Source organism: Panulirus ornatus, chromosome 45 (genome assembly GCF_036320965.1).
Source record: "Panulirus ornatus isolate Po-2019 chromosome 45, ASM3632096v1, whole genome shotgun sequence".
NCBI classification, from domain to species: domain Eukaryota; kingdom Metazoa; phylum Arthropoda; class Malacostraca; order Decapoda; family Palinuridae; genus Panulirus; species Panulirus ornatus.
Window position 1 is genome coordinate 7154466 of NC_092268.1, and position 25000 is coordinate 7179465.

A 25000-nucleotide genomic window follows, 5' to 3' on the forward strand; every position below is an offset into this window, starting at 1 on the left:
GGGATTGCGATCTCCACGCCAGGGACAAGGAGAAGTCCTCCGTCGTACACCTGGCAGCCGCCCACGGGGACGTGGCCGTGGTGAGGTGGCTGATGCACGTAGGGGTCAACCCAGCCCTCAGGGACCACAGGAACCACCTCGCTAAGGACGTGGCCAAAGCCAGGGGCAACACAGACGTCTACCGTTTTCTAAAGCAACAGAATGAAGGGAAAACTATTTTCGTAAGTTTATTTTATTATGTAAACACACACACACACACACACACACACATTACTTGTGATCGAATAGTCATTTCCTTATTGGAGGCGATAAGTGCCAAGTGGTTGGCGTTCCCAACCACCACACAAAAGTTCCTGGGTTCGAATCCTAGTTCTTGGAGGCCATAATGTATCCTAAGGAAATGCGAGTTCAAATATACTATACTCGTGTATGTATATATATATATATATATATATATATATATATATATATATATATATATATAGATAGATAGATAGATAGATAGATAGATAGATAATTCATATTGACAAAACACACAAAAAACACCCTTTTCTTAGTCCATGTTGACATAAGCAGTTTACGTGAACAATGATACAGTGGCTGCCAGATGAACACATACAGTCCAGCGCCACTTTGGAAAAGTGTCACGGATTTTAGAAAATTGTCATTGACATAGAAATTGACCCTTTTTGACACAGACTCGAAGCCGATCCTTCAGCGCTGCTTCCTCCAAAAGTGTTCCAAGCCTCGCCTTTGATGATGTGGGTCTGCCACGAGAGAGAAATGTGAGTGAAGTCCATATTCCATTTGTGGCGTGGTGGCGACGGGAATGGATGAAGGCAGCAAGTACGAATTAAGTACATGTGTGAATGTGTATAGGTCTTGTGTGTATATATATATATATATATATATATATATATATATATATATATATATATATATATATATATACATATATTTCATTTGTGGCGTGGTGGCGACGAGAATGAATGAAGGCAGCAAGTACGAATTAAGTACATGTGTAAATATGTATAGGTCTGTGGATATATATATATATATATATATATGTATATATATATATATATATATATATATATATATATATATATATATATATATTAAAATGTATAGGTATGTATATGTGCTGTGTGTGGACGTGTATGTATATACATGTTTATGAGGGTGGGTTGGGCCATTCTCTCGTCTGTTTCCTTGCGCTACCTCGCTAACGCGGGAGACAGCGACAAAGTATAATATATATATATATATATATAAGAAGGGGGCCAAATAAGAATATTCCCTCTAAGACTCAGCCCTCTCTCCTGGACGCTCCCTCGCTGACGCGGGAAATGGCGAACATGTACGAAAAGAAAAGAAAAAGCATCTAATATATTTGGATCACCCAGGACCCACCAGCGGCCCACACGCTGTACAGAACCCACTCACAAGAGGACGAAGTGAACGAAGTCTTGGAGGACGACACCAGACACTCGACAGCCAAGTGGAAGCAGGAGGCCGACCTTGAAGTCGACCGTGAGGTCGACCTCCCCACCCCAAGGCTTGAGGCTGAGCGAAACACAGTGGTCGAGGCCCAGGTAAAGCGATGCCTTGTGAACGAAGCAATATGGAACACAGGTTGCCATTTTGATCTGTTTATATATGTGTCTTCCTTCCCTTCCAAATTGAACTCATCCACAACATTTAAATCCAAGATAAATAATTGAACTCATCCACAACATTTAAATCCAAGATAAATAACTGAACTCATCCACAACATATATATCCATGATACATAATAATTAAACTCATCCACAACATTTATATCCAAGATAAATAATAATTAAACTCATCCACAACATTTAAATCCACGATAAATAACTGAACTCATCCACAACATATATATCCATGATAAATAATAATTAAACTCATCCACAACATTTATATCCAAGATAAATAATAATTAAACTCATCCACAACATTTAAATCCAAGATAAATAATTGAACTCATCCACAACATTTATATCCAAGATAAATAATAATTAAACTCATCCACAACATTTAAATCCAAGATAAATAATAATTAAACTCGTCCACAACATTTAAATCCAAGATAAATAATTGAACTCATCCACAACATTTATATCCAAAATAAATAATAATTAAACTCATCCACAACATATATATCCAAGATAAATAATAATTAAACTCGTCCACAACATATATATCCAAGATAAATAATAATTAAACTCGTCCACAACATATATATCCAAGATAAATAATTGAACTCATCCACAACATATATATCCATGATACATAATAATTAAACTCATCCACAACAATTATATCCAAGATAAATATTAATTAAACTCATCCACAACATTTAAATCCACGATAAATAATTGAACTCATCCACAACATATATATCCATGATAAATAATAATTAAACTCATCCACAACATTTATATCCAAGATAAATAATAATTAAACTCGTCCACAACATTTAAATCCAAGATAAATATTAATTAAACTCGTCCACTACATTTAAATCCAAGATAAATAATAATTAAACTCATCCACAACATTTAAATCCAAGATAAATAATAATTAAATTCATCCACAACATTTATATCCAAGATAAATAATAGCTGGAACAGTAAAAAGACAGACACACAATTCGATGCTCTTTCGAAAACCATAAAGTTTCGGGACACTGATGAACATATATTAAAAAATAACTGAAATGGAAACATTTCTATGATTCCTCAAGCCATCTTACTCATCTTACAATGAGTATAACAAGACATGACCCTGAGTTAACAGGTTTTCCAAAGTTGTTTCCAGGTTGATAGACATGTTAGATGACATTAAATGAGTAAACAACACAACACAGGCCACCACGGCTGCCAAGATAATTTTTTTGCCGTGTGTACGTACTCATATTTTTTATCATTAACATAACCCTTCCCTTCACGTACCCCCACACATAACCCTTCCCTTCACGTACCCCCACACACATAACCCTTCCCTTCACGTACCCCCACACATAACCCTTCCCTTCACGTACCCCCACACATAACCCTTCCCTTCACGTACCCCACACACACATAACCCTTCCCTTCACGTACCCCCACACACATAACCCTTCCCTTCACGTACCCCCACACATAACCCTTCCCTTCACGTACCCCACACAATAACCCTTCCCTTCACGTACCCCCACACATAACCCTTCCCTTCACGTACCCCCACACATAACCCTTCCCTTCACGTACCCCCACACATAACCCTTCCCTTCACGTACCCCCACACATAACCCTTCCCTTCACGTACCCCCACACATAACCCTTCCCTTCACGTACCCCCACACACATAACCCTTCCCTTCACGTACCCCCACACATAACCCTTCCCTTCACGTACCCCCACACACATAACCCTTCCCTTCACGTACCCCCACACACATAACCCTTCCCTTCACGTACCCCCACACATAACCCTTCCCTTCACGTACCCCCACACATAACCCTTCCCTTCACGTACCCCCACACATAACCCTTCCCTTCACGTACCCCCACACATAACCCTTCCCTTCACGTACCCCCACACATAACCCTTCCCTTCACGTACCCCCACACACATAACCCTTCCCTTCACGTACCCCCACACATAACCCTTCCCTTCACGTACCCCCACACATAACCCTTCCCTTCACGTACCCCCACACATAACCCTTCCCTTCACGTACCCCCACACATAACCCTTCCCTTCACGTACCCCCACACATAACCCTTCCCTTCACGTACCCCCACACATAACCCTTCCCTTCACGTACCCCACACATAACCCTTCCCTTCACGTACCCCACACATAACCCTTCCCTTCACGTACCCCCACACATAACCCTTCCCTTCACGTACCCCCACACATAACCCTTCCCTTCACGTACCCCCACACATAACCCTTCCCTTCACGTACCCCCACACATAACCCTTCCCTTCACGTACCCCCACACATAACCCTTCCCTCACACACCCCCAAACACATAACCCATCCCTCACACACCCCCACACATAACCCTTCCCTCACACACCCCCACACACATAACCCATCCTTCACACACCTCCACACACAACCCATCCCACACATAACCCTTCCCTCACACACCTCCACACACAACCCTTCCCTCACACACATAACCCATCCCTCACACACCTCCACACATATAACCCATCCCTCACGCACACCACACACAACCCATCCCACACATAACCCTTCCCTCACACACCTCCACACACAACCCTTCCCTCACACACATAACCCATCCCTCACACACCCCCACACATATAACCCATCCCTCACGCACACCACACACAACCCTTCCCACACATAACCCATCCCCCCACACATACATAACCCTTTCCCCACCCTCCCCCACACATAGATAACCCTTTCCCACACCGACAGGGCAGGTTACAGCGGCCGCTGGTGGTGGAGGTGGAGGAGGCCAGTAACAAGGCCGTTGTAACGACCCTCAGGGAACAGCTGTTCCAAGTCTCACAGGAACTGAACGACCTGAAATGTAAACACATCAGGGAAGAGGCAAGTGTAAACAACCCCCACCCCTTAGGTGTAAACAACCCCCACTCCTTAAGTGTAAACAACCCCCACCCCTAAAGTGTAAACAACTCCTCCTTAAATGTAAACAACCCCCACCCCTTAGGTGTAAACAACCCCCTCCTTAAGTGTAAACAACCCCCTTAAGTGAAAACAACCCCCACCCCTAAAGTGTAAACAACCCCTCCTTAAATGTAAACAACCCCCACCCCTTAGGTGTAAACAACCCCCTCCTTAAGTGTAAACAACCCCCTTAAGTGAAACAACCCCCACCCCTAAAGTGTAAACAACCCCTCCTTAAATGTAAACAACCCCCACCCCTTAGGTGTAAACAACCCCCTCCTTAAGTGTAAACAACCCCCTTAAGTGTAAACAACTCCCACCCCTTAGGTGTAAACAACCCCCTCCTTAAGTGTAAACAACCCCCTTAAGTGTAAACAACCCCCACCCCTTAGGTGTAAACAACCCCCTCCTTAAGTGTAAACAACCCCCTTAAGTGTAAACAACCCCACCCCTAAAGTGTAAACAACCCCTCCTTAAGTGCAAACAACCCCTCCTTAAGTGTAAACAGCCCCCTTAAGTGTAAACAACCCCACCCCTGAAGTGTAAAAACCCTCCTTAAGTGTAAACAACCCCCTTAAGTGTAAACAGCCCCCTTTAAGTGTAAACAACCCCCCTTTAAGTGTAAATAACCCCCCCTTAAGTGTAAACAACCCCCCTTAAGCGTAAACTACCCCCTTAAGAGTAAGCAGCCCCCTAAAGTGTAAACAGCCCCCTTTAAGTGTAAACAACCCCCCTTTAAGTGTAAACACCCCCCCTTTAAGTGTAAACAACCCCCCCCCTATTTCCTCAAATTCTGAAATAAATTTCTCTCTTTTCTATCGATCAGTTTGACCTAATTCATGGCTTATATTTTTTGACATTATCTTCCCCACACACGCACACCCAGAGGTGCGTGTGTGTGTGGGGTTGGGAAGTGCGTGTGTGTGTGGGGGGGGGCCCAGGGGGGCTCTGTCTCTTCTAAAAGTAGTTTGTTGACATGCAGAGACCTACGGAGGGGAAGCAGAAAGGCGCTGTGGGTCTGTTGAACGAAGCACGGACCTCCGCCAGCCATGTGGGAGCAGACCCCAGTCATGTGTGGGGACCAGAGGAGGACATGTCGACTTACACGGTATGTGTGGCTAACTCCCCCACACCATGAGTCTATGTAGTATATCCAGGATAGACCTGTGTTATACCCCAGGGGTATGTGTGGCTTTCTTGTTCTAATGTTCTTATGTTCTAATGTTCTGTGTTCTTATGTTGACATATTCTTGTTCTAATGTTCTTATGTTCTAATGTTCTGTGTTCTTATGTTGACATATTCTTGTTCTAATGTTCTAATGTTCTGTGTTCTTATGTTGACATATTCTTGTTCTAATGTTCTTATGTTCTAATGTTCTGTGTTCTTATGTTGACATATTCTTGTTCTAATGTTCTTATGTTCTAATGTTCTGTGTTCTTATGTTGACATATTCTTGTTCTAATGTTCTAATATTCTTATATTTTCATGTTCTTATGTTCTCATGTTCTCACGTTCTTATGCTCTCATGTTCTCATTCTTATGTTCTCATGTTCTTATGTTTTCATGTTCTTATACTCTCATGTTCTTATGTTCTCATGTTCTTATGTTCTCATGTTCTTATGCTCTCATGTTCTTATGTTTTCATGTTATGTTCTCATGTTCTCACGTTCTTATGTTCTCATGTTCTTACATTCTTATGTTCCCATGTTATGTTCTTATGCTCTCATGTTCTCATTCTTATCTTCTCATGTTCTTATGTTCTTATATTCTAATATTCTCATGTTCTTATATTCTCATGTTCTTATATTCTCATGTTCTTACATTCTTATGTTCCCATGTTATGTTCTTATGCTCTCATGTTCTCATTCTCATGTTCTCATGTTCTTATATTCTAATATTCTTATGTTCTCAAGTTCTCACGTTCTTATGATCTCATGTTCTCATTCTCATGTTCTCATGTTCTTATATTCTAATATTCTTATGTTCTCAAGTTCTCACGTTCTTATGATCTCATGTTCTCATTCTCATGTTCTCATGTTCTTATATTCTAATATTCTTATGTTCTCAAGTTCTCGCGTTCTTATGATCTCATGTTCTCATTCTTATGTTCTCATGTTCTCATGTTCTTATATTCTAATATTCTCATGTTCTCATGTTCTTATATTCTAATATTCTCATGTTCTTCTGTTCTTCTGTTCATAACACAGACCCGTGCGCAGGTGGAGGGGTGGCAAGACACCATGGACGACGCCCCGCCTCTTGACCCACACAACCCAGATGATCATCACACATTCTTCACAATGTCCCAAAAACTACATGAAAAGGAGCAAGCCATTTTAGCCTTCAAGGTAAAAAAAAGAGAAAAAAAAAGGGGGGAAAGGGGGAGGGGGCTGATTATAAAAGAAATTTTCCCATATAAAAAAGAAAAGGGTTGATTATACAGAAAATTTTCCCATAAAATTCATAAAAATTTTCCCATAAAATTTATCTTTAAAGAAAAAAAATGTTGATTATATAGAAATTTTCCCATAAAATTCATCTTTAAAGAAAAAAAATGTTGATTATATAGAAATTTTCCCATAAAATTCATCTTTACATAAAAAAATGTTGATTATATAGAAATTTTCCCATAAAATTCATCTTTGAATAAAAAAAATGTTGATTATATAGAAATTTTCCCATAAAATTCATCTTTAAATAAAAAATGTTGATTATATAGAAATTTTCCCATAAAATTCATCTTTAAAATTAAAATATGTTGATTATATAGAAATTTTCCCATAAAATTCATCTTTAAATAAAAAAAATGGTTGGTTATATAAAAATTTTCTCCCTATAAAATTCATCTTGAAATAAAGGTTGATTATATAGAAATTTTCCCATAAAATTCATCTTAAAATAAAGGGTTGACTATATAGAAATTTTCCCATAAAATTCATCTTTAAATAAAAAAATGTTGATTATATAGAAATTTTCCCATAAAATTTATCTTTAAATAAAAAATGTTGATTATATAGAAATTTTCCCATAAAATTCATCTTTAAATAAAAAAATTGTTGATTATATAGAAATTTTCCCATAAAATTCATCTTTGAAATAAAAAAAAAGTTGATTATATAGAAATTTTCCCATAAAATTCATCTTTGAATAAAAAAAATGTTGATTATATAGAAATTTTCCCATAAAATTCATCTTTGAATAAAAAAATGTTGATTATATAGAAATTTTCCCATAAAATTCATCTTTGAATAAAAAAATGTTGATTATATAGAAATTTTCCCATAAAATTCATCTTTGAATAAAAAAAAATGTTGATTATATAGAAATTTTCCCATAAAATTCATCTCTGAATAAAAAAAATGTTGATTATATAGAAATTTTCCCATAAAATTCATCTTTGAATAAAAAAATGTTGATTATATAGAAATTTTCCCATAAAATTCATCTTTGAATAAAAAAATGTTGATTATATAGAAATTTTCTCATAAAATTCATCTTTTAAAAAGAAAAAAGGGTTGATAATATAGAAATTTCCCCATAAAATTCATCTTTAAACATAGACTGAGACAGAGTAAGATGATCACAACACACTGAGGGTCTAATGGAAGTCTGTGTCACACAGGCGGAGCTGAGGGAAAAACAGAAAGTGCTAGAGGAGGTCGAGGAAGCCAGCCAGCAGACCACAGACGTCCTGAAAGACAAAGTGGAACGCCTCAAAGGAAGACTCCAAGTCGAACAGGAGAAGACATTAGCTGCCCAGGTGGGTTTTTGAGAGGGGTGGAGGGGGCCCTCCTTCTCACGACGTGTTGTCAATTGGACTGAAACCAGGGCATGTAAAACGTCCTGGGTAAAACATGGAAAAGGTTTCTGTGTGTGTGGTGGGGCGGGTCTGGATGTGGAAAGGGAGCTGTGGTATACAGGGGTCGACGTGCTGTCAATTGGACTGTACTAGGGCATGTGAAACGTCCTGGGTAAAACATGGAAAAGGTTTCTGTGTGGGAGGGGGGGGGACGGGCCTGGATGTGGAAAGGGAGCTGTGGTTTCGGTGCATTAAGGAGCTGTGGTTTCGGTGCATTAGGGAGCTGTGGTTTCGGTGCATTACACATGACAGCTACAGACTAAGTGTGATCGAATGTGGCTCTTTTTTTATTGTCTGTTTTACTGGCACTTGCTCGCTGAAGCAGGGAGGTAGCGATTTTATTTCCTGTGGGGCGGGGTAGCGCCGGGAATGGATGAAGGCAAGTATATAAGTACAAATATGTACATGTGTACATATGTGTATGCCTGTATATATATATATATATATATATATATATATATAATATATATATATATATAATATATATATATATATATATATATATATATATTACAGAATATAAACTCTGTTCATCATTCCACAGAGGCAGGAGCAGAAGGCTGTACGAGATCTCATGGAACAAAAGAGACACATGAAGAACATGGATGAACTGAAGAAGAACATTCATAACATGTCTGCCAAGTTGAGGCAGTACGAGGAGAACACAATTATCTACAAGGCAGGTCAATCCCATTTACCTAACTACTTTTTTAGAGAACAGATTAGAATGAATTAACTACTTAATCACCACTTGATGTAGTGTTATTGGATAATCACCAGTGACGTCATGGACCCACAGGAGCAGCTGAGGGAGAGCCAGTCAACCAGCCAGTCGACCATAGCCTCACTGGAGCAACGGGTCGACTCCCTGACCCGGAAACTGGAGGTCGAGCAGAGGCAGCTGACCTCCGCTGAGGTCAGTGAGGTCATGTTTGGACTCTAGTGATGACGTCATCTCTTGTGTATACATCATGACGTGGGAGAGATAACATCTTAACTATAGTGATGATATCTTGTGCATACATCATGACGTGGGAGAGATAACATCTCAACTATAGTGATGATAACATCTCTTGTGTATACATCATGACGTGGGAGATAACATCTTAACTATAGTGATGATATCTTGTGTATACATCATGACGTGGGAGAGATAACATCTTAACTATAGTGATGATATCTTGTGTATACATCATGATGTGGGAGAGATCACATCTTAACTATAGTGATGATAACATCTCTTGTGTATACATCATGACGCGGGAGAGATAACATCTTAACTATAGTGATGATATCTTGTGTATACATCATGATGTGGGAGAGATCACATCTTAACTATAGTGATGATAACATATCTTGTGTATACATCATGACGTAGGAGAGATAACATCTCATGTCCACTTGTGTAACTTGATGTGTACTGTCCCACGGTGTACTGTACCCTGATGTGTACATCTCCTGTGTACATCAACACTTGGGGTAGATAATATCTCATGTCCACTTGTGTATCTTCATGTGTACTGTAACTTTATGTCCATTTGTGTATCTTATATGTGTACTTTAACTTGACGTACACTGTACACTTACTATTTGTGGCCTGGTTTACTAATACAATATGGAGGCGATGCCTTGCGAATAATCCCTGTCTGTTGTGATTACATTTCCCAACAGAGTCGATTGGAGGAAGCGCGACAGAAGTCGGTGGAACGAGAGAAGGCCAGCGAGAAGAACACGGACGACTTGAACAAGAACATCTACCACATGACCATGCGACTGAGAGAACATGAAACCACCATCTCCTCTTATGAGGCAAGCATCGAACCCCCCACAAAAACTCTTAGACGTATTAGATAATAATGGAATCGCTTAACCCTGAGGCATACACGAGATCCTATCCTTTCAGCTAAGAGAAATCACCTAGATTCCTTCATATTGTCCAAATGCATAATGGACGCAGAAGAAACTCGAGACACTTACGAGTTTTTTTGTGTCCTATGTACAGATGCAGTTACGAGATACGCAAATTCAGCTCGAGAAAAGTGAATTGGACAGTCAGGAGGCCATGGGTAAGCTCAAAGACGAGGTCAACCATCTGTCTCAGAGGCTGGAGGACGAGAAGAGAAGGGCGACCTCAGCTCAGGTAAATAGAACCATATCTACCTCCAAAACTATATAACTTTTCTCAAGTGTTTTTTTTTAAACACCGCTTGTAGGCGTGTTATGGTTTCAGAAGCTGGTTTTTGTAGGGTTGGCATTTGTGGTGAGAGTGTGGGATCAGGTTGGACCAAGATGCCGTTGTGGAAGGCGCTACGAAGGTCTAGAGGGAAATGGAAAGTTACCACATGATGAAGTGGAGAATTTTGACTGGGAAAGCAAGATTTGATGGGTTCGAACTGGAGAGAAAGCTGGAACATGTGGTTATGTTTAACCATTTTAAATGGCCTTTGTGTTGTAGATGGGCATGTGGTTATGTTTAACCATTTTAAATGGCCTTTGTGTTGTAGATGGGCATGTGGTTATGTTTAACCATTTCCAAATGGCCTTTGTGTTGTAGATGGGCATGTGGTTATGTTTAACCATTTCCAAATGGCCTTTGTGTTGTAGATGGGCATGTGGTTATGTTTAACCATTTTAAATGGCCTTTGTGTTGTAGATGGGCATGTGGTTATGTTTAACCATTTTAAATGGCCTTTGTGTTGTAGATGGGCATGTGGTTATGTTTAAAACCATTTTAAATGGCCTTTGTGTTGTAGATGGGCATGTGGTTATGTTTAACCATTTTAAATGGCCTTTGTGTTGTAGATGGGCATGTGGTTATGTTTAACCATTTTAAATGGCCTTTGTGTTGTAGATGGGCATGTGGTTATGTTTAACCATTTTAAATGGCCTTTGTGTTGTAGGATGTAGGTTTCCAAGGGTTTGTGTGTTCATGGTATGTTTAACCATTTTAAATGGCCTTTGTGTTGTAGATGGGCATGTGGTTATGTTTAACCATTTCCAAATGGCCTTTGTGTTGTAGATGGGCATGTGGTTATGCTTAGCCATTTTCAAATGGCCTTTGTGTTGTAGATGGGCATGTGGTTATGTTTAACCATTTTAAATGGCTTTTGGGTTGTAGATGGGCATGTGGTTATGTTTACCATTTTAAATGGCTTTTGGGTTGTAGATGGGCATGTGGTTATGTTTAACCATTTTAAATGGCTTTTGGGTTGTAGATGGGCATGTGGTTATGTTTAACCATTTTAAATGGCCTCTGGGTTGTAGATGGGCATGTGGTTATGTTTACCATTTTAAATGGCTTTTGGGTTGTAGATGGGCATGTGGTTATGTTTACCATTTTAAATGGCTTTTGGGTTGTAGATGGTTGGCTCTGGTTTCAGTGCATTACAAACGGGAGAGAGAGAGAGAGTGTGTGGTTGATATACATATATATATATAATATATATAATATATATATAATATATATATATATATATATATATATATATATATATATATATATTGAGTCCATCCTTCCCCTGCTCCTGATTGTGGCGCAGCCCTACCACACTGCGGTAGCCCTATACAAGAAGGCACCTGGGGTTAATACTAATAATATCGGTAATTAATAAGCCTCGAACATGTAATTCAAGCCATGACTTTTCTCCCACAGAACATACAGGAGGGGAGGACAAGAGAACTATTGGAACGCGATAAAGTCCGTAAGAAGATCATGGATGACCTAAATGAAACTATATACCGAAAGTCCAGCAAAGTCAAGGACCTTGAAGAAACCATCTCGAAATATAAGGTTCGTATGATGATTACTACACGAAAGTGCACTTGGCAACTTATCGTGTTTCATTTTCCCCCGTGGACTCATAGGAATATATATATATATATATATATATATATATATATATATATATATATATAATATATATATATATATATATATATATGGTTGTTATATAGTATATTTGTGATATATGGCCATATATCAACATCATCTCTCATGTGACGGTCTTTAAGAACATTCTCATCATTATCATCACTACAGGACGAACTGCATGAGAAGGAAATGGAACTGAAGACCTCGAGGTGGCCAATCAACAGACCACCACAAAACTCAAGGATGAAATTAACCTTCTGTCCCAGAGATTGGAAAACGAACGAAGGAGGGTGACCTCCACGGAGGTAATATAATATATATATATATATATATATATATATATATATATATATATATATATTATATATTATAATATATATATATTTACTATTTATTTTGCTTTGTCGCTGTCTCCCGCGTTAGCGAGGTAGCGCAAGGAAACAGACGAAAGAATGGCCCAACCCACCCACATACGCATGTATATACATACACGTCCACACACGCCCATATACATTCCTATACATCTCAACGTATACCTATAAATATATACATAAACAGATATATAGATATATACACATGTACATAATTTATATATTATCCCTGGGGATAGAGGAGAAAGAATACTTGCCACGTATTCCCTGCGTGTCGTAGAAGGCGACTAAAAGGAGGGAGGGAGCTGACGGGGGGCTGGAAACCCTCCCCTGTCATTTCTCATTTTCCAAAAGAAGGAACAGAGAAGGGGGCCAAGTGAGGACATTCCCTCTAAGGCTCAGTCCTCTGTTCTTAACGCTACCTCGCTCACACGAGAAATGGCCAATACGTGAAAAATATATACACACATGATCCATTTATATCATCCATATATATCTTATATCATCTATCCTCATGCATTTCCATTTCTGTTCTGTTGTTCAGGAGCGACTGAAGGAAACAGAGAAGGAGATGGCCAAACAAGAGGAAGCCAGCAAAAGGAATATTTTTGACCTCAATACCAACATGTTCCACATGTCCAGCAAGTTAAACCAATACGAGGAAACAATTGAATCCTACAAGGTCAGACATTTCATATATGGAGAAAGGGTCAGGTGTTAGGTGCTGGAGAAAACATGGAGAAGAGTGATCGAGACTTCCAAAGTTAAGTGGTGTAGGGAAAGGGTCAGGTGGCAGGTGCTGGGTAAGACATGGAGAAGGTCAAGAGTTCCAAAGCTTAGTGGTGTAGGGAAAGGGTCAGGTGTCAGGTGCTGGGGAAAACATGGAGAAGAGTGATCGAGAATTCCAAAGCTGACAGGTGTAGGGAAAGGGTCAGGTGTTAGGTGCTGGGGAAAACATGGAGAAGAGTGATCAAGAATTCCAAAGTTAAGAGGTGTAGGGAAAGGGTCAGGTGGTAGGTGCTGGGGAAAACATGGAGAAGAGTGATCAAGACTTCCAAAGTTAAGAGGTGTAGGGAAAGGGTCAGGTGATAGGTGCTGGGGAAAACATGGAGAAGAGTGATCAAGACTTCCAAAGTTAAGAGGTGTAGGGAAAGGGTCAGGTGTTAAGTGCGACATGGAGAAGAGTGATCAAGACTTCCAAAGTTAAGTGGTGTAGAGAAAGGGTCAGGTGTTAGTTGCTGGGGAAAACATGGAGAAGAGTGATCGAGAATTCCAAAGTTAAGATGAGTAGATAACGAAATAGACGTTACAACCTCGCCAATGCAAGACCATCCACCATGACTTTAGAAGGGGTTGATAAGCCGTTATCTTATCTCTCTGCTCCACAGGGCCAGCTGGATGACAGAGATAAGAAAATACAGGACCTGGAGACGTCCAACCAACGAATTGTCTCTTCCCTCAAAGAGGAAGTCCAAAGCCTGTCTCACAGGCTGGAGGAAGAGCAACGGAAGTTGACTTCGGCTGAGGTCAGTCTTGGAGCTTGGTTAGACCTCGTTAAAGACCAGTATGGTAGCTTGGTTAGACCCCGTTACAGACCGGTATGGTAGCTTGGTTAGACTCCCGTTACAGACCAGTATGGTAGCTTGGTTAGACCCCGTTACAGACCGGTATGGTAGCTTGGTTAGACACCAGTCACAGACCGGTATGGTAGCTTTTTTTAGACACCAGTCACAGACCGGTATGGTGGGTTGGTTAGACCCCCGTCACAAACCAGTATGGTGGGTTGGTTAGACCCCGTCACAAACCGTTATGGTAGCTTGGTTAGACACCCGTCACAAACCAGTATGGTAGGTTGGTTAGACCCCGTCACAAACCAGTATGGTAGCTTGGTTAGACACCCGTCACAGACCAGTATGGTGGGTTGGTTAGACCCCCGTCACAAACCAGTATGGGAGCTTGGTCAGACACCCGTCCCAAACCAGTATGGTGGGTTGGTTAGACCCCGTCACAAACCAGTATGGTGGGTTGGTTAGACACCCCGTCACAGACCAGTATGGTAGCTTGGTTAGACCCACGTCACAAACCAGTATGGTGGGTTGGTTAGACACCCCGTCACAGACCAGTATGGTAGCTTGGTTAGACCCCCGTCCCAAACCAGTATGGTGGGTTGGTTAGACCCCGTCACAAACCAGTATGGTGGGTTGGTCAGACCTCGTCACAAACCAGTATGGTGGATTGGTTAGACCCCCGTCACAAACCAGTATGGTGGGTTGGTTAGACCCCGTCACAAACCAGTATGGTAGCTTGGTTAGACACCCGTCACAAACCAGTATGGTAGCTTGGTTAGACACCCGTCACAAACCAGTATGGTGGGTTGGTTAGACACCCCGTCACAGACCAGTATGGTAGCTTGGTTAGACCCCCGTCACAAACCAGTATGGTAGCTTGGTTAGACACCCGTCACAAACCAGTATGGTGGGTTGGTTAGACACCCCGTCACAGACCAGTATGGTTGCTTGGTTAGACACCCGTCACAAACCGGTATGGTGGGTTGGTTAGACACCCCGTCACAGACCAGTATGGTAGCTTGGTTAGACACCCCGTCACAGACCAGTATCGTGGGTTGGTTAGACCCCCCGTCACAAACCAGTATGGTAGCTTGGTTAGACACCCGTCACAAACCAGTATGGTAGCTTGGTTAGACACCCGTCACAAACCGGAATGGTAGGTTGGTTAGACACCCGTCACAAACCAGGATGGTGGGTTGGTTAGACACCTCCGTCACAAACCAGTATGGTACTTGGTTAGACACCCGTCACAAACCAGTATGGTGGGTTGGTTAGACACCCCGTCACAAACCAGTATAGTGGGTTGGTTAGACCCCCGTCACAAACCAGTATGGTGGGTTGGTTAGACCCCCGTCACAAACCAGTATGGTAGCTTGGTTAGACACCCGTCACAAACCAGTTTGGTGGGTTGGTTAGACACCCCGTCACAGACCAGTATGGTAGCTTGGTTAGACACCCGTCACAAACCGGCATGGTGGGTTGGTTAGACACCCCGTCACAGACCAGTATGGTAGCTTGGTTATACACCCGTCACAGACCAGTATGGTAGCTTGGTTAAACACCCAGTCACAGACCAGTATGGTGGGTTGGTTAGACCCCCCGTTACAAACCAGTATGGTAGCTTGGTTAGACACCCGTCACAAACCAGTATGGGAGCTTGGTTAGACACCCGTCACAAACCGGAATGGTAGGTTGGTTAGACACCCGTCACAAACCAGTATGGTGGGTTGGTTAGACACCCGTCACAAACCAGTATGGGGGTTTGGGTTAACACCCGTCACAAACCAATGGGGGTTTTTGGTTAGCCCCCGTCACAAACCAGTAGGGGGGTTGGTTAACCCCGTCAAAAACCAGTATGGGGGGTTGGTTAGAAAACCCGTCACAAACCATATGGGGGGTTGTTAACACCCGTCACAACCAGTAAGTGGGTTGGTTAGACCCCCGTCACAAACCATATGGGGGGTTGGTTAGACACCCCGTCACAAACCAGAAAAGTGGGTTGGTTAGACCCCCGTCAAAAACCCAGTATGGGGGTTTGGTTAGACCCCCGCACAAACCATAGGGTATTTGGGTTAACCCCGCCAAACCATATGGGGGTTTTTTAGACACCCGTCACAAACCAGATGGTGGGTTGGTTAACACCCGTCAAAAACCAGTATGGTGGTTGGTTAACCCCCGTCACAAACCGAGGGTAGCTTGGGTTTTAGACCTCTTACTATACAATGTGTTCTTCAGAAACAGATGTTCTATATCTCTCACTGTGACAGATGTTCTACAAACACAGGTGCTCTATCAACCCAACTGTGACAGATGTTCTACTATAACAGGTGTTCTGTAACCCCACTGTCCCAGATGTTCTACTATAACAGGTGCTCTGTAACCCCACTGTCCCAATGTTCTACTATAACAGGTGTTCTGTAACCCCCCCCCCCCAACATTTTACAGGAGGAGCACCAGAGTCGAATACAGGTGTTCCAGGAAGAAGAAGGCAAGAACAAATTAACCCTCGCCTCACTTATGGACCAGTTTCAAGAAGTTTCAGACCAGCTCCAGCAGCAGAGACACACGAACCTTTCCCATGAGGCAAGTCTGGAATACCGGGGGTCCAATGTCACCATGTCCCTTTGATCGGTGGATGGATCTATTCCAAGGGTCCAATGGGGGATGTCACCATGTCTCTTTGATCGGTGGATGGATCTATTCCAGGGGTCCAATGGGGGATGTCACCATTCCTTTGACGTGGATGATCTTTCCAAAAGGGGTTTCCTGGGTGAAAGGGGCCCCTTTTTGGGGGGAAAGGGGTGGGTCCGGGTGAATGAGTGGGTCTCTGGGTGAATGAGTGGGTCCTTGGGTGAATGAGTGGGTCTCTGGGTGAATGAGTGGGTCTTTGGGTGAATGAGTGGGTCTTTGGGTGAATGAGTGGGTCCCCTTTGGGGGGTGAGGGTCTTTTTGGGGATGAGTGGTCTTTGGGAGAATGAGTGGGTCTTTGGGTGAATGAGTGGGTCTTCTGGGGAATGAGTGGGTCTTTGGGTGAATGAGTGGGTCTTTGGGAGGATAGAATGAGTGGGTCTTTGGGAGACTGAGGGGGCCCTTTGGGGGGAATATGGGTTTTTGGGTGAATGAGGGGGGGGTCTTTGGGGAGAGTGGGTTTGGGAGGATAAATGGGGGGGTCTTGGGGAGAATGGGGGGTTTTTGGAGACTGAGGGGGTCTTTTGGGGAAAAGAGTGGGTTTTTTGGGGGGTGGGAATGAGGGGGTCTTTGGGATAGAAAATGATGGGTCTTCGAGTAGAATGAGTGGGTCTTTGGGAGAATGAGTGGGTCTTTGGGGGTAAAATGATGGGTTTTTGGGGGAAATGAGGGTCTTTGGGGGTGAATGATGGGTCTTTGGGAAAGAATAAATGGGTCTTTGGGTGAATGAGTGGGTCTTTGGGGGGATAGAATGAGTGGTCTTTGGGGAATAGGGGGTTTTTGGGGGTGAATGATGGGTCTTCTGGAGGATAGAATGAGTGGGTCTTTGGGAAAATGAGGGGGTCTTGGGAGACTGAGGGGGTCTTTGGGTAAAGGGTGGGTCTTTGGAAAGAGTGGGTTTTTGGGGGATGATGGGGTCTTTGGAGAATGATGGCTTTGGGAAATGAGTGGGTCTTTGGGTGAATGAGTGGGTCTTTGGGGGATAAAGGAGTGGGTTTTTGGGGGAAAAATGGGGTTTTTTGGAAAAGAGGGGTCTTTGGGGGATAGAATAGTGGTCTTTGGGGAAAAGAGTGGGTTTTTGGGGTGAATAGGGGTCTTTGGGGAGAATGGGGTCTTTGGGAAATGAGTGGGTTTTTGGAAAAATTGGGGGAATGATGGGTTTTGGAAGAATAGAATGAGGGGTTTTTGGGTATGAGTGGGTTTTTGGGGGAAAAAAGGGTGGGTCTTTGGGTGAATGAGTGGGTCTTTGGGGAAATAGTGGTTTTGGGAAAGGGTGGGCCCCTTCGGGGAAGAAGATTGGGGTCTTTGGGGACTGAGGGGGCTTTGGTGAATGGTGGGCTTCGGAGAAGAATGGGGTCTTTGGGGAGACGAGTGGTTTTTGGGGAGACTGAGTGGTTTTTGGGCGAATGAGTGGGTCTTTGGGAGAATGAGTGGGTCTTTGGGAGAATGAGTGGGTCTTTGGGAGAATGAGTCTTTGGGTGAAAGAGTGGGTCTTTGGGAAAATGAGTGGGTCTTTGGGAGAATGAGTGGGTCTTTGGGGAAAATAGTGGGTTTTTGGGGAAAAATGAGGGTCTTTGGGAAATGAGGGGGTTTTTGGGAAAAGATAAAAATGAGGGGGGTCTTTGGGAGAATGATGGGTCTTTGGAGAAGAATGAGGGGGTCTTGGAGAATGAGGGCTTTGGGAAATGAGGGGGTTTTTGGGAAGGATAGAATAGTGGGTCTTTGGAGAATGAGTGGGTTTTTGGGAAGGGATAGAAGAGTGGCTTTGGGTGAATGAGGGGGGGGGTTTTGGGGAAAAAAAGAGGGGGTTTTCTGGGGGATAAAAAGAGGGGTTTTTGGGAGGATAGAATGAGTGGGTCTTTGGGGGGATAGAATGAGTGGGTCTTCTGGAGATAAAGAGGGGGGTCTTTGGAGGAAAATGAGTGGGTCTTTGGGAGGATAGAATGAGTGGGTCTTTAGGAGGATAGAATGAGTGGGTCTTTGATAGGGTCAGGTCTGTTGTCTATCGAGGGTGGAGAGGGATCCATGGAAAGTGAGTCCAGCTACTGTTTGCTGATGACACGGTGCTGGCGGCGGATTCGAGTGAGAAACTGTTGAAGCAGGTGCCTGAGTTTGGAAAAGAGAGAGAGAGAGAAGAGAGAAAAGAGGAAGAGAGGAAGAGAGAGAGAGAGAGAGAGAGAAAAGAGAGAAGAAGAGAGGGGTTTGTTTGTTTGTGTGTGGGGGGGGGGAGTGTGGTTGTGTGGTGTGTTTTGTGTGTGTTTTGGGGGGGGAAACCCTTTGGATTTTTAAAAAAAAATAATTTAGCTGGAGTGTGAGTCTGAACGGAGAGAACCTGGAGGAAATGGAGTGTGTATGCTATCTACGAATGGACAAGGCAGTGGACTGAACTATGGGAGTCATAGGGTGGGTCAGGGGGAGAAGGTTCTGGAAGCACTGAAGAATGTATGGAAGAAGACTGATCCATGGGAGTCATAGGGTGGGTCAGGGAGTGAAGGTTCTGGAAGCACTGAAGAATGTATGGAGGAAGACTGATCCATGGGAGTCATAGGGTGGGTCATGGGGAGGTTCTGGAAGCACTGAAGAATGTATGGAGGAAGACTGATCCATGGGAGTAATAGGGTGGGTCAGGGGGAGAAGGTTCTGGAGGCACTGAAGAATGAATGGAAGAAGACTGATCCTTGGGTGTCATAGGGTGGGTCAGGGGGAGAAGGTTCTGGAAGCGCACTGAAGAATGTATGGAGGAAGACTGAACTATGGGAGCCCATATGGTTGGGTCAGGGGAAAAGGGGTTCGGGAAGCACTGAAAAATTTGAAATGGAGGAAGATTTAACCATGGGATTTCATAGGGGGGCCCGGGGGAGAAGGTTCTGGAACGCACTGAAAAAATTGTATGGAGGAAGACAAAATTCCAAAGGGAGTCATAGGTGGGCGGGGGGGGAAGGTTCTGGAGGCACTGAAGAATGTATGGAAGGAAGGAGAGGTGTCACCATCTTGGCCATGGTTCTGGAGGCAATGAGGAGTGTATGGAAGTGCTAAGATGGGTATGTTTGAAGGTATAGTCGTCTCAACGGCAGATATATAAAGAAGAGAGGGATTTTACTGGAAATGAAACGTTTGAGGACAGTCTGGGGTGTGAAAAGGGGTCGATTATATGAGAAATGATAGGATAAGAGAGAGAAGGAGAGGTGTGGAAGTATAGGAAATGTTTTGGAAAACCGAAAGGGTGTGGGAAAAAATGGTTTGGAAAAATTTTAAGGGATGAGTGAGGAAATTGAACCCAAAATGGGGGATAGTCAGATGTGGAAAAGGGGGTTTTGGAAGTAAGAGGAATTGTATGGAAAAGCCCCAAGAGGGTGTGAAAAAGGTTTGGGGCACATGAAGAGGGGAAATGAGGAGAAAATTTAAAAAAATTAAAAAAACATAAATTTTGGGAAGGGACAATGGAAAAAGGGGGGACCCCAACCTCGGAAAAGGTGTAACGATGGAGTGAAAAAATGCTTGGAAGGTTCGAAGCCTGAACATGCAGGAGGATCAAAGGCTTTAAAAGGGAAAAAAATCAATTGGAACAGTAGGGGATACAGGGGGCACGGGTGTCAAAAGAGCAGAACAAACAAGCTTTCTCTAAGAAAGTTTGTGGAGCTTGGGGTGTGTGTTTTGGGGTATGGAAAAAAAAATAGGTAAATATAAATATAAATATAAATATTATAATATATTTTATAAAATATTTTATTTTATATAATAATATATTATAAAAAAATAGAAAAAGAGAGAAGGAGAGAGAGAGAGAGAGAGAGTATATATATAAATTTTATAATTTAATTTTAAATATATAAATATAATTAATAATTTTATATAATTTTTAATTATAAAATATTTTTAAATTATTAAAAAGATTTTAAAAGACGTAGGGTTTTTTAAAAAACAAACATTATTTCGCCTGTGTGAGAACGAAAAAAAAAAAAAAAGTATACAAACCCTTGAACACGACGGTATACGACCCTTGAACACGACGGGTATAACGACCCTTTGAACACGACGGTATACACCCTTGAACCAGGGACGGTATACGACCCTGAACACGACGGTATACGACCCTTGAACACGACGGAAATACGACCTTGAACCGACGGTAACGACCCTTGAACACGACGGTATACGACCCTTGAACCGACGGTTATACGACCCTTGACCACAAACGGTATAACGACCCTTGACACGACGGTATACGACCACTTGAACACGACGGTATACGACCCTGAACACGACGGTATACGACCCTTGAACACGACGGTATACGACCCTTGACACGACGGTATACGACCCTTGAACACGACGGTATACGACCCTTGAACACGACGGTATACGACCTTGAACACGACGGTATACGACCCTTGAACACGACGGTATACGACCCTTGAACACGACGGTATACGACCCTTGAACACGACGGTATACGACCCTTGAACACGACGTATACGACCTTGAACACGACGGTATACGACCCTTGAACACGACGGTATACGACCCTTGACACGACGGTATACGACCCTTGAACACGACGGTATACGACCCTTGAACACGACGGTATACGACCCTTGAACACGACGGTAATACGACCCTTGAACACGACGGTATAACGACCCTTGACACGACGGTTATACGACCCTTGAACACGACGGTATACGACCCTTGAACACGACGGTATACGACCCTTGAACACGACGGTATACGACCCTTGAACACGACGGTATACGACCCTTGAACACGACGGTATACGACCCTTGAACACGACGGTATACGACCCTTGAACACGACGGTATACGACCCTTGACACGACGGTATACGACCCTTGACACGACGGTATACGACCCTTGAACACGACGGTATACGACCCTTGACACGACGGTATACGACCCTTGAACACGACGGTATACGACCCTTGACACACGACGGTATACGACCCTTGAACCGACGGTATACGACCCTTGAACAGACGGTATACGACCCTGACACGACGGTATACGACCCTTGAACACGACGGTATACGACCTTGACACGACGGTATACGACCCTTGACACGACGGTATACGACCCTTGAACACGACGGTATACGACCCTTGAACAGGGACACCGGTATACGACCCTTGAACACGACGGTATACGACCTTGAACACGACGGTATACGACCCTTGAACACGACGGTATACGACCCCTTGACACGACGGTATACGACCCTTGAACACGACGGTATACGACCCTGAACACGACGGTATACGACCCTTGAACACGACGGTTATACGACCCCTTGAACACGACGGTATACGACCCTTGAACACGACGGTATTTACGACCCTTGAAACACGACGGTATACGACCCTTGACACGACGGTATACGACCCTTGAACACGACGGTATACGACCCTTGACCACGACGGTATACGACCCTTGAACACGACGGTATACGACCCTTGAACACGACGGTATACGACCCTTGAACACGACGGTATACGACCCTTGACACGACGGTATACGACCCTTGACACGACGGTATACGACCCTTGAACACGACGGTATACGACCCTTGAACACGACGGTATACGACCCTTGAGCACGACGGTATACGACCCTTGAACACGACGGTAATACGACCCTTGAACACGACGGTATACGACCCTTGAACACGACGGTATACGACCCTTGAACACGACGGTATACGACCCTTGAACACGACGGTATAACGACCCTTGAACACGACGGTATACGACCTTGAACACGACGGTATACGACCCTTGAACACGACGGTATACGACCCTTGAACACGGACGGTTAACGACCCTTGAACACGAACGGTATACGACCCTTGACACGACGGTATACGACCCGTAAAGCACGACGGTATACGACCCTTGAACACGACGGTATTACGACCCTTGAACAGACGGTATACGACCCTTGACACGACGGTATACGACCCTTGAACACGACGGTATACGACCCTTGAACACGACGGTATAACGACCCTTGAACACGACGGTATACGACCCTTGAACACGACGGTATAACGACCCTTGAACACGACGGTATACGACCCTTGAACACGACGGTATACGACCCTTGAACACGACGGTATAACGCTTGAACACGACGGTATACGACCCTTGAACACGACGGTATACGACCCTTGAACACGCGGTATACGACCCTTGAACACGGTAGACGGTATACGACCCTTGAACACGACGGTATACGACCCTTGAACACGACGGTATACGACCCTGAACACGACGGTATAACGACCTTGAACACACGTATACGACCCTTCTGAACACGACGTATACGACCCTTCTGAACACGACGGTATACGACACCTTGAACACGACGGTAATAACGACCCTTGAACACGACGGTATAACGACCCTTGAACACGACCGGTATACGACCCTTGAACACAACGTATACGACCCTTAACACGACGGTATACGACCCTTGAACACGACGGTATACGACCCTTGAACACGACCGGTATACGACCTTGAACACGACGGTAATACGAACCCTTGAGCACGACGTAACGACCCTTGAACACGACGGTAATAACGACCCTTGAACACGACAAACGGTAAACGACCCTTGAACACGACGTATACGACCCTTCTGAACACGACGTATACGAACCCTTGAACACGACGGTATTACGACCCCTTGAACACAACGTATACGACCCTTGACACGACGGTATACGACCTTGGAACACGACGGTATACGACCCTTGAACACGACGGTATAACGACCCTTGAACACAACGGTATACGACCCTTGAACACGACGGTAATACGACCCCTTGAACACGACGGTTATACGACCCTTGAACACGACGGTATACGACCCTTCTGAACACGACGTATACGGACCCTTGAACACGACGGTATAACGACCCTTGAGCACGACGGTATAACGACCCTTGAACACGACGGTATATACGACCCTTGAAACGACGGTATACGACCCTTGAACACCACGGTATAACGACCCTTGAACTCGACGGTATACGACCCTTGAACACGACGGTATAACGACCTTGAACACGACGTATACGACCCTTCTGAACACGACGGTATACGACCCTTGATCACGACGGTATACGACCCTTGAACACGACGGTATACCGACCCTTGAACACGACGGTATAACGACCCTGAACACGACGGTATACGACCTTGAACACGGACGGTATACGACCCATGAACACGACGGTAAACGACCCTGAACACGACGGTATAACGACCCTTGAACACAACGGTATACGGACCCTTGAACACGACGGTATACGACCCTTGAACCGACGGTATACGACCCATGAACACGACGGTATAACACCCTTGAACACGAACGGTTATACGAACCTTGAACACGACGGTAATACGACCCTTGAACACAACGGTAAACGACCCTTGAACACGACGTATAACGACCTTGAACACGACCGGTATATTAAACGACCCTTGAACACGACGGTATACGACCCTTGAACACGACGGTATACGACCTTGAACACGACGGAATACGACCCTTGAACACCACGGTATACGACCTTGAACACGACGGTATAACACCCTTGAACACGACGGTATAACGACCCTTGAACACAGACGGTATACGACCCTTGAACACGAACGGTATACGACCCTTGACTTGTATTTGTACACTCCTTGTGCTCTCAGTTCCAAGGCATTGAACACTGACACGAAATGTTTACTACACACACACACACACAAACACACACACTAACGACCCTCGACCCCCATACTGCCCACTGGGGATTGGCCAAGCGTATTCGCATCCCACACACACAGGCCCAGGTTCGAGACTCGGGCCAGACAAGGGAGCAACGAGACGACGAAACCATCGCCTCACTGAAGCAGGAAGTCCAGCACTTGCGAAGGCGCTGCAGGAGGAGCGACAGGCG

At 43.8% G+C, this 25000-nt stretch overlaps 1 protein-coding gene across 1 annotated transcript in view; it reads left to right on the forward strand.

Annotated features, from left to right (window-relative positions):
- LOC139762952 (uncharacterized) overlaps positions 1 to 16949 on the forward strand; it is a 20082-nt gene extending 3133 nt beyond the window's left edge. Inside the window, exons 3-18 of the mRNA XM_071688276.1 lie at positions 1 to 221; positions 699 to 785; positions 1407 to 1595; positions 4464 to 4598; positions 5659 to 5784; positions 6885 to 7025; positions 8300 to 8437; positions 9081 to 9215; positions 9336 to 9452; positions 10208 to 10345; positions 10539 to 10676; positions 12189 to 12326; positions 12576 to 12712; positions 13323 to 13460; positions 14167 to 14304; positions 16792 to 16949. The exon at positions 1 to 221 is cut by the window's left edge and continues 60 nt beyond it. Coding sequence (XP_071544377.1) covers positions 1 to 221; positions 699 to 785; positions 1407 to 1595; positions 4464 to 4598; positions 5659 to 5784; positions 6885 to 7025; positions 8300 to 8437; positions 9081 to 9215; positions 9336 to 9452; positions 10208 to 10345; positions 10539 to 10676; positions 12189 to 12326; positions 12576 to 12701 — 1829 coding nt within the window. The 3' untranslated portion in view covers positions 12702 to 12712; positions 13323 to 13460; positions 14167 to 14304; positions 16792 to 16949. The remainder of the gene's footprint in view (positions 222 to 698; positions 786 to 1406; positions 1596 to 4463; positions 4599 to 5658; positions 5785 to 6884; positions 7026 to 8299; positions 8438 to 9080; positions 9216 to 9335; positions 9453 to 10207; positions 10346 to 10538; positions 10677 to 12188; positions 12327 to 12575; positions 12713 to 13322; positions 13461 to 14166; positions 14305 to 16791) is intronic.
- The last annotated feature ends 8051 nt before the right edge of the window (positions 16950 to 25000 follow it).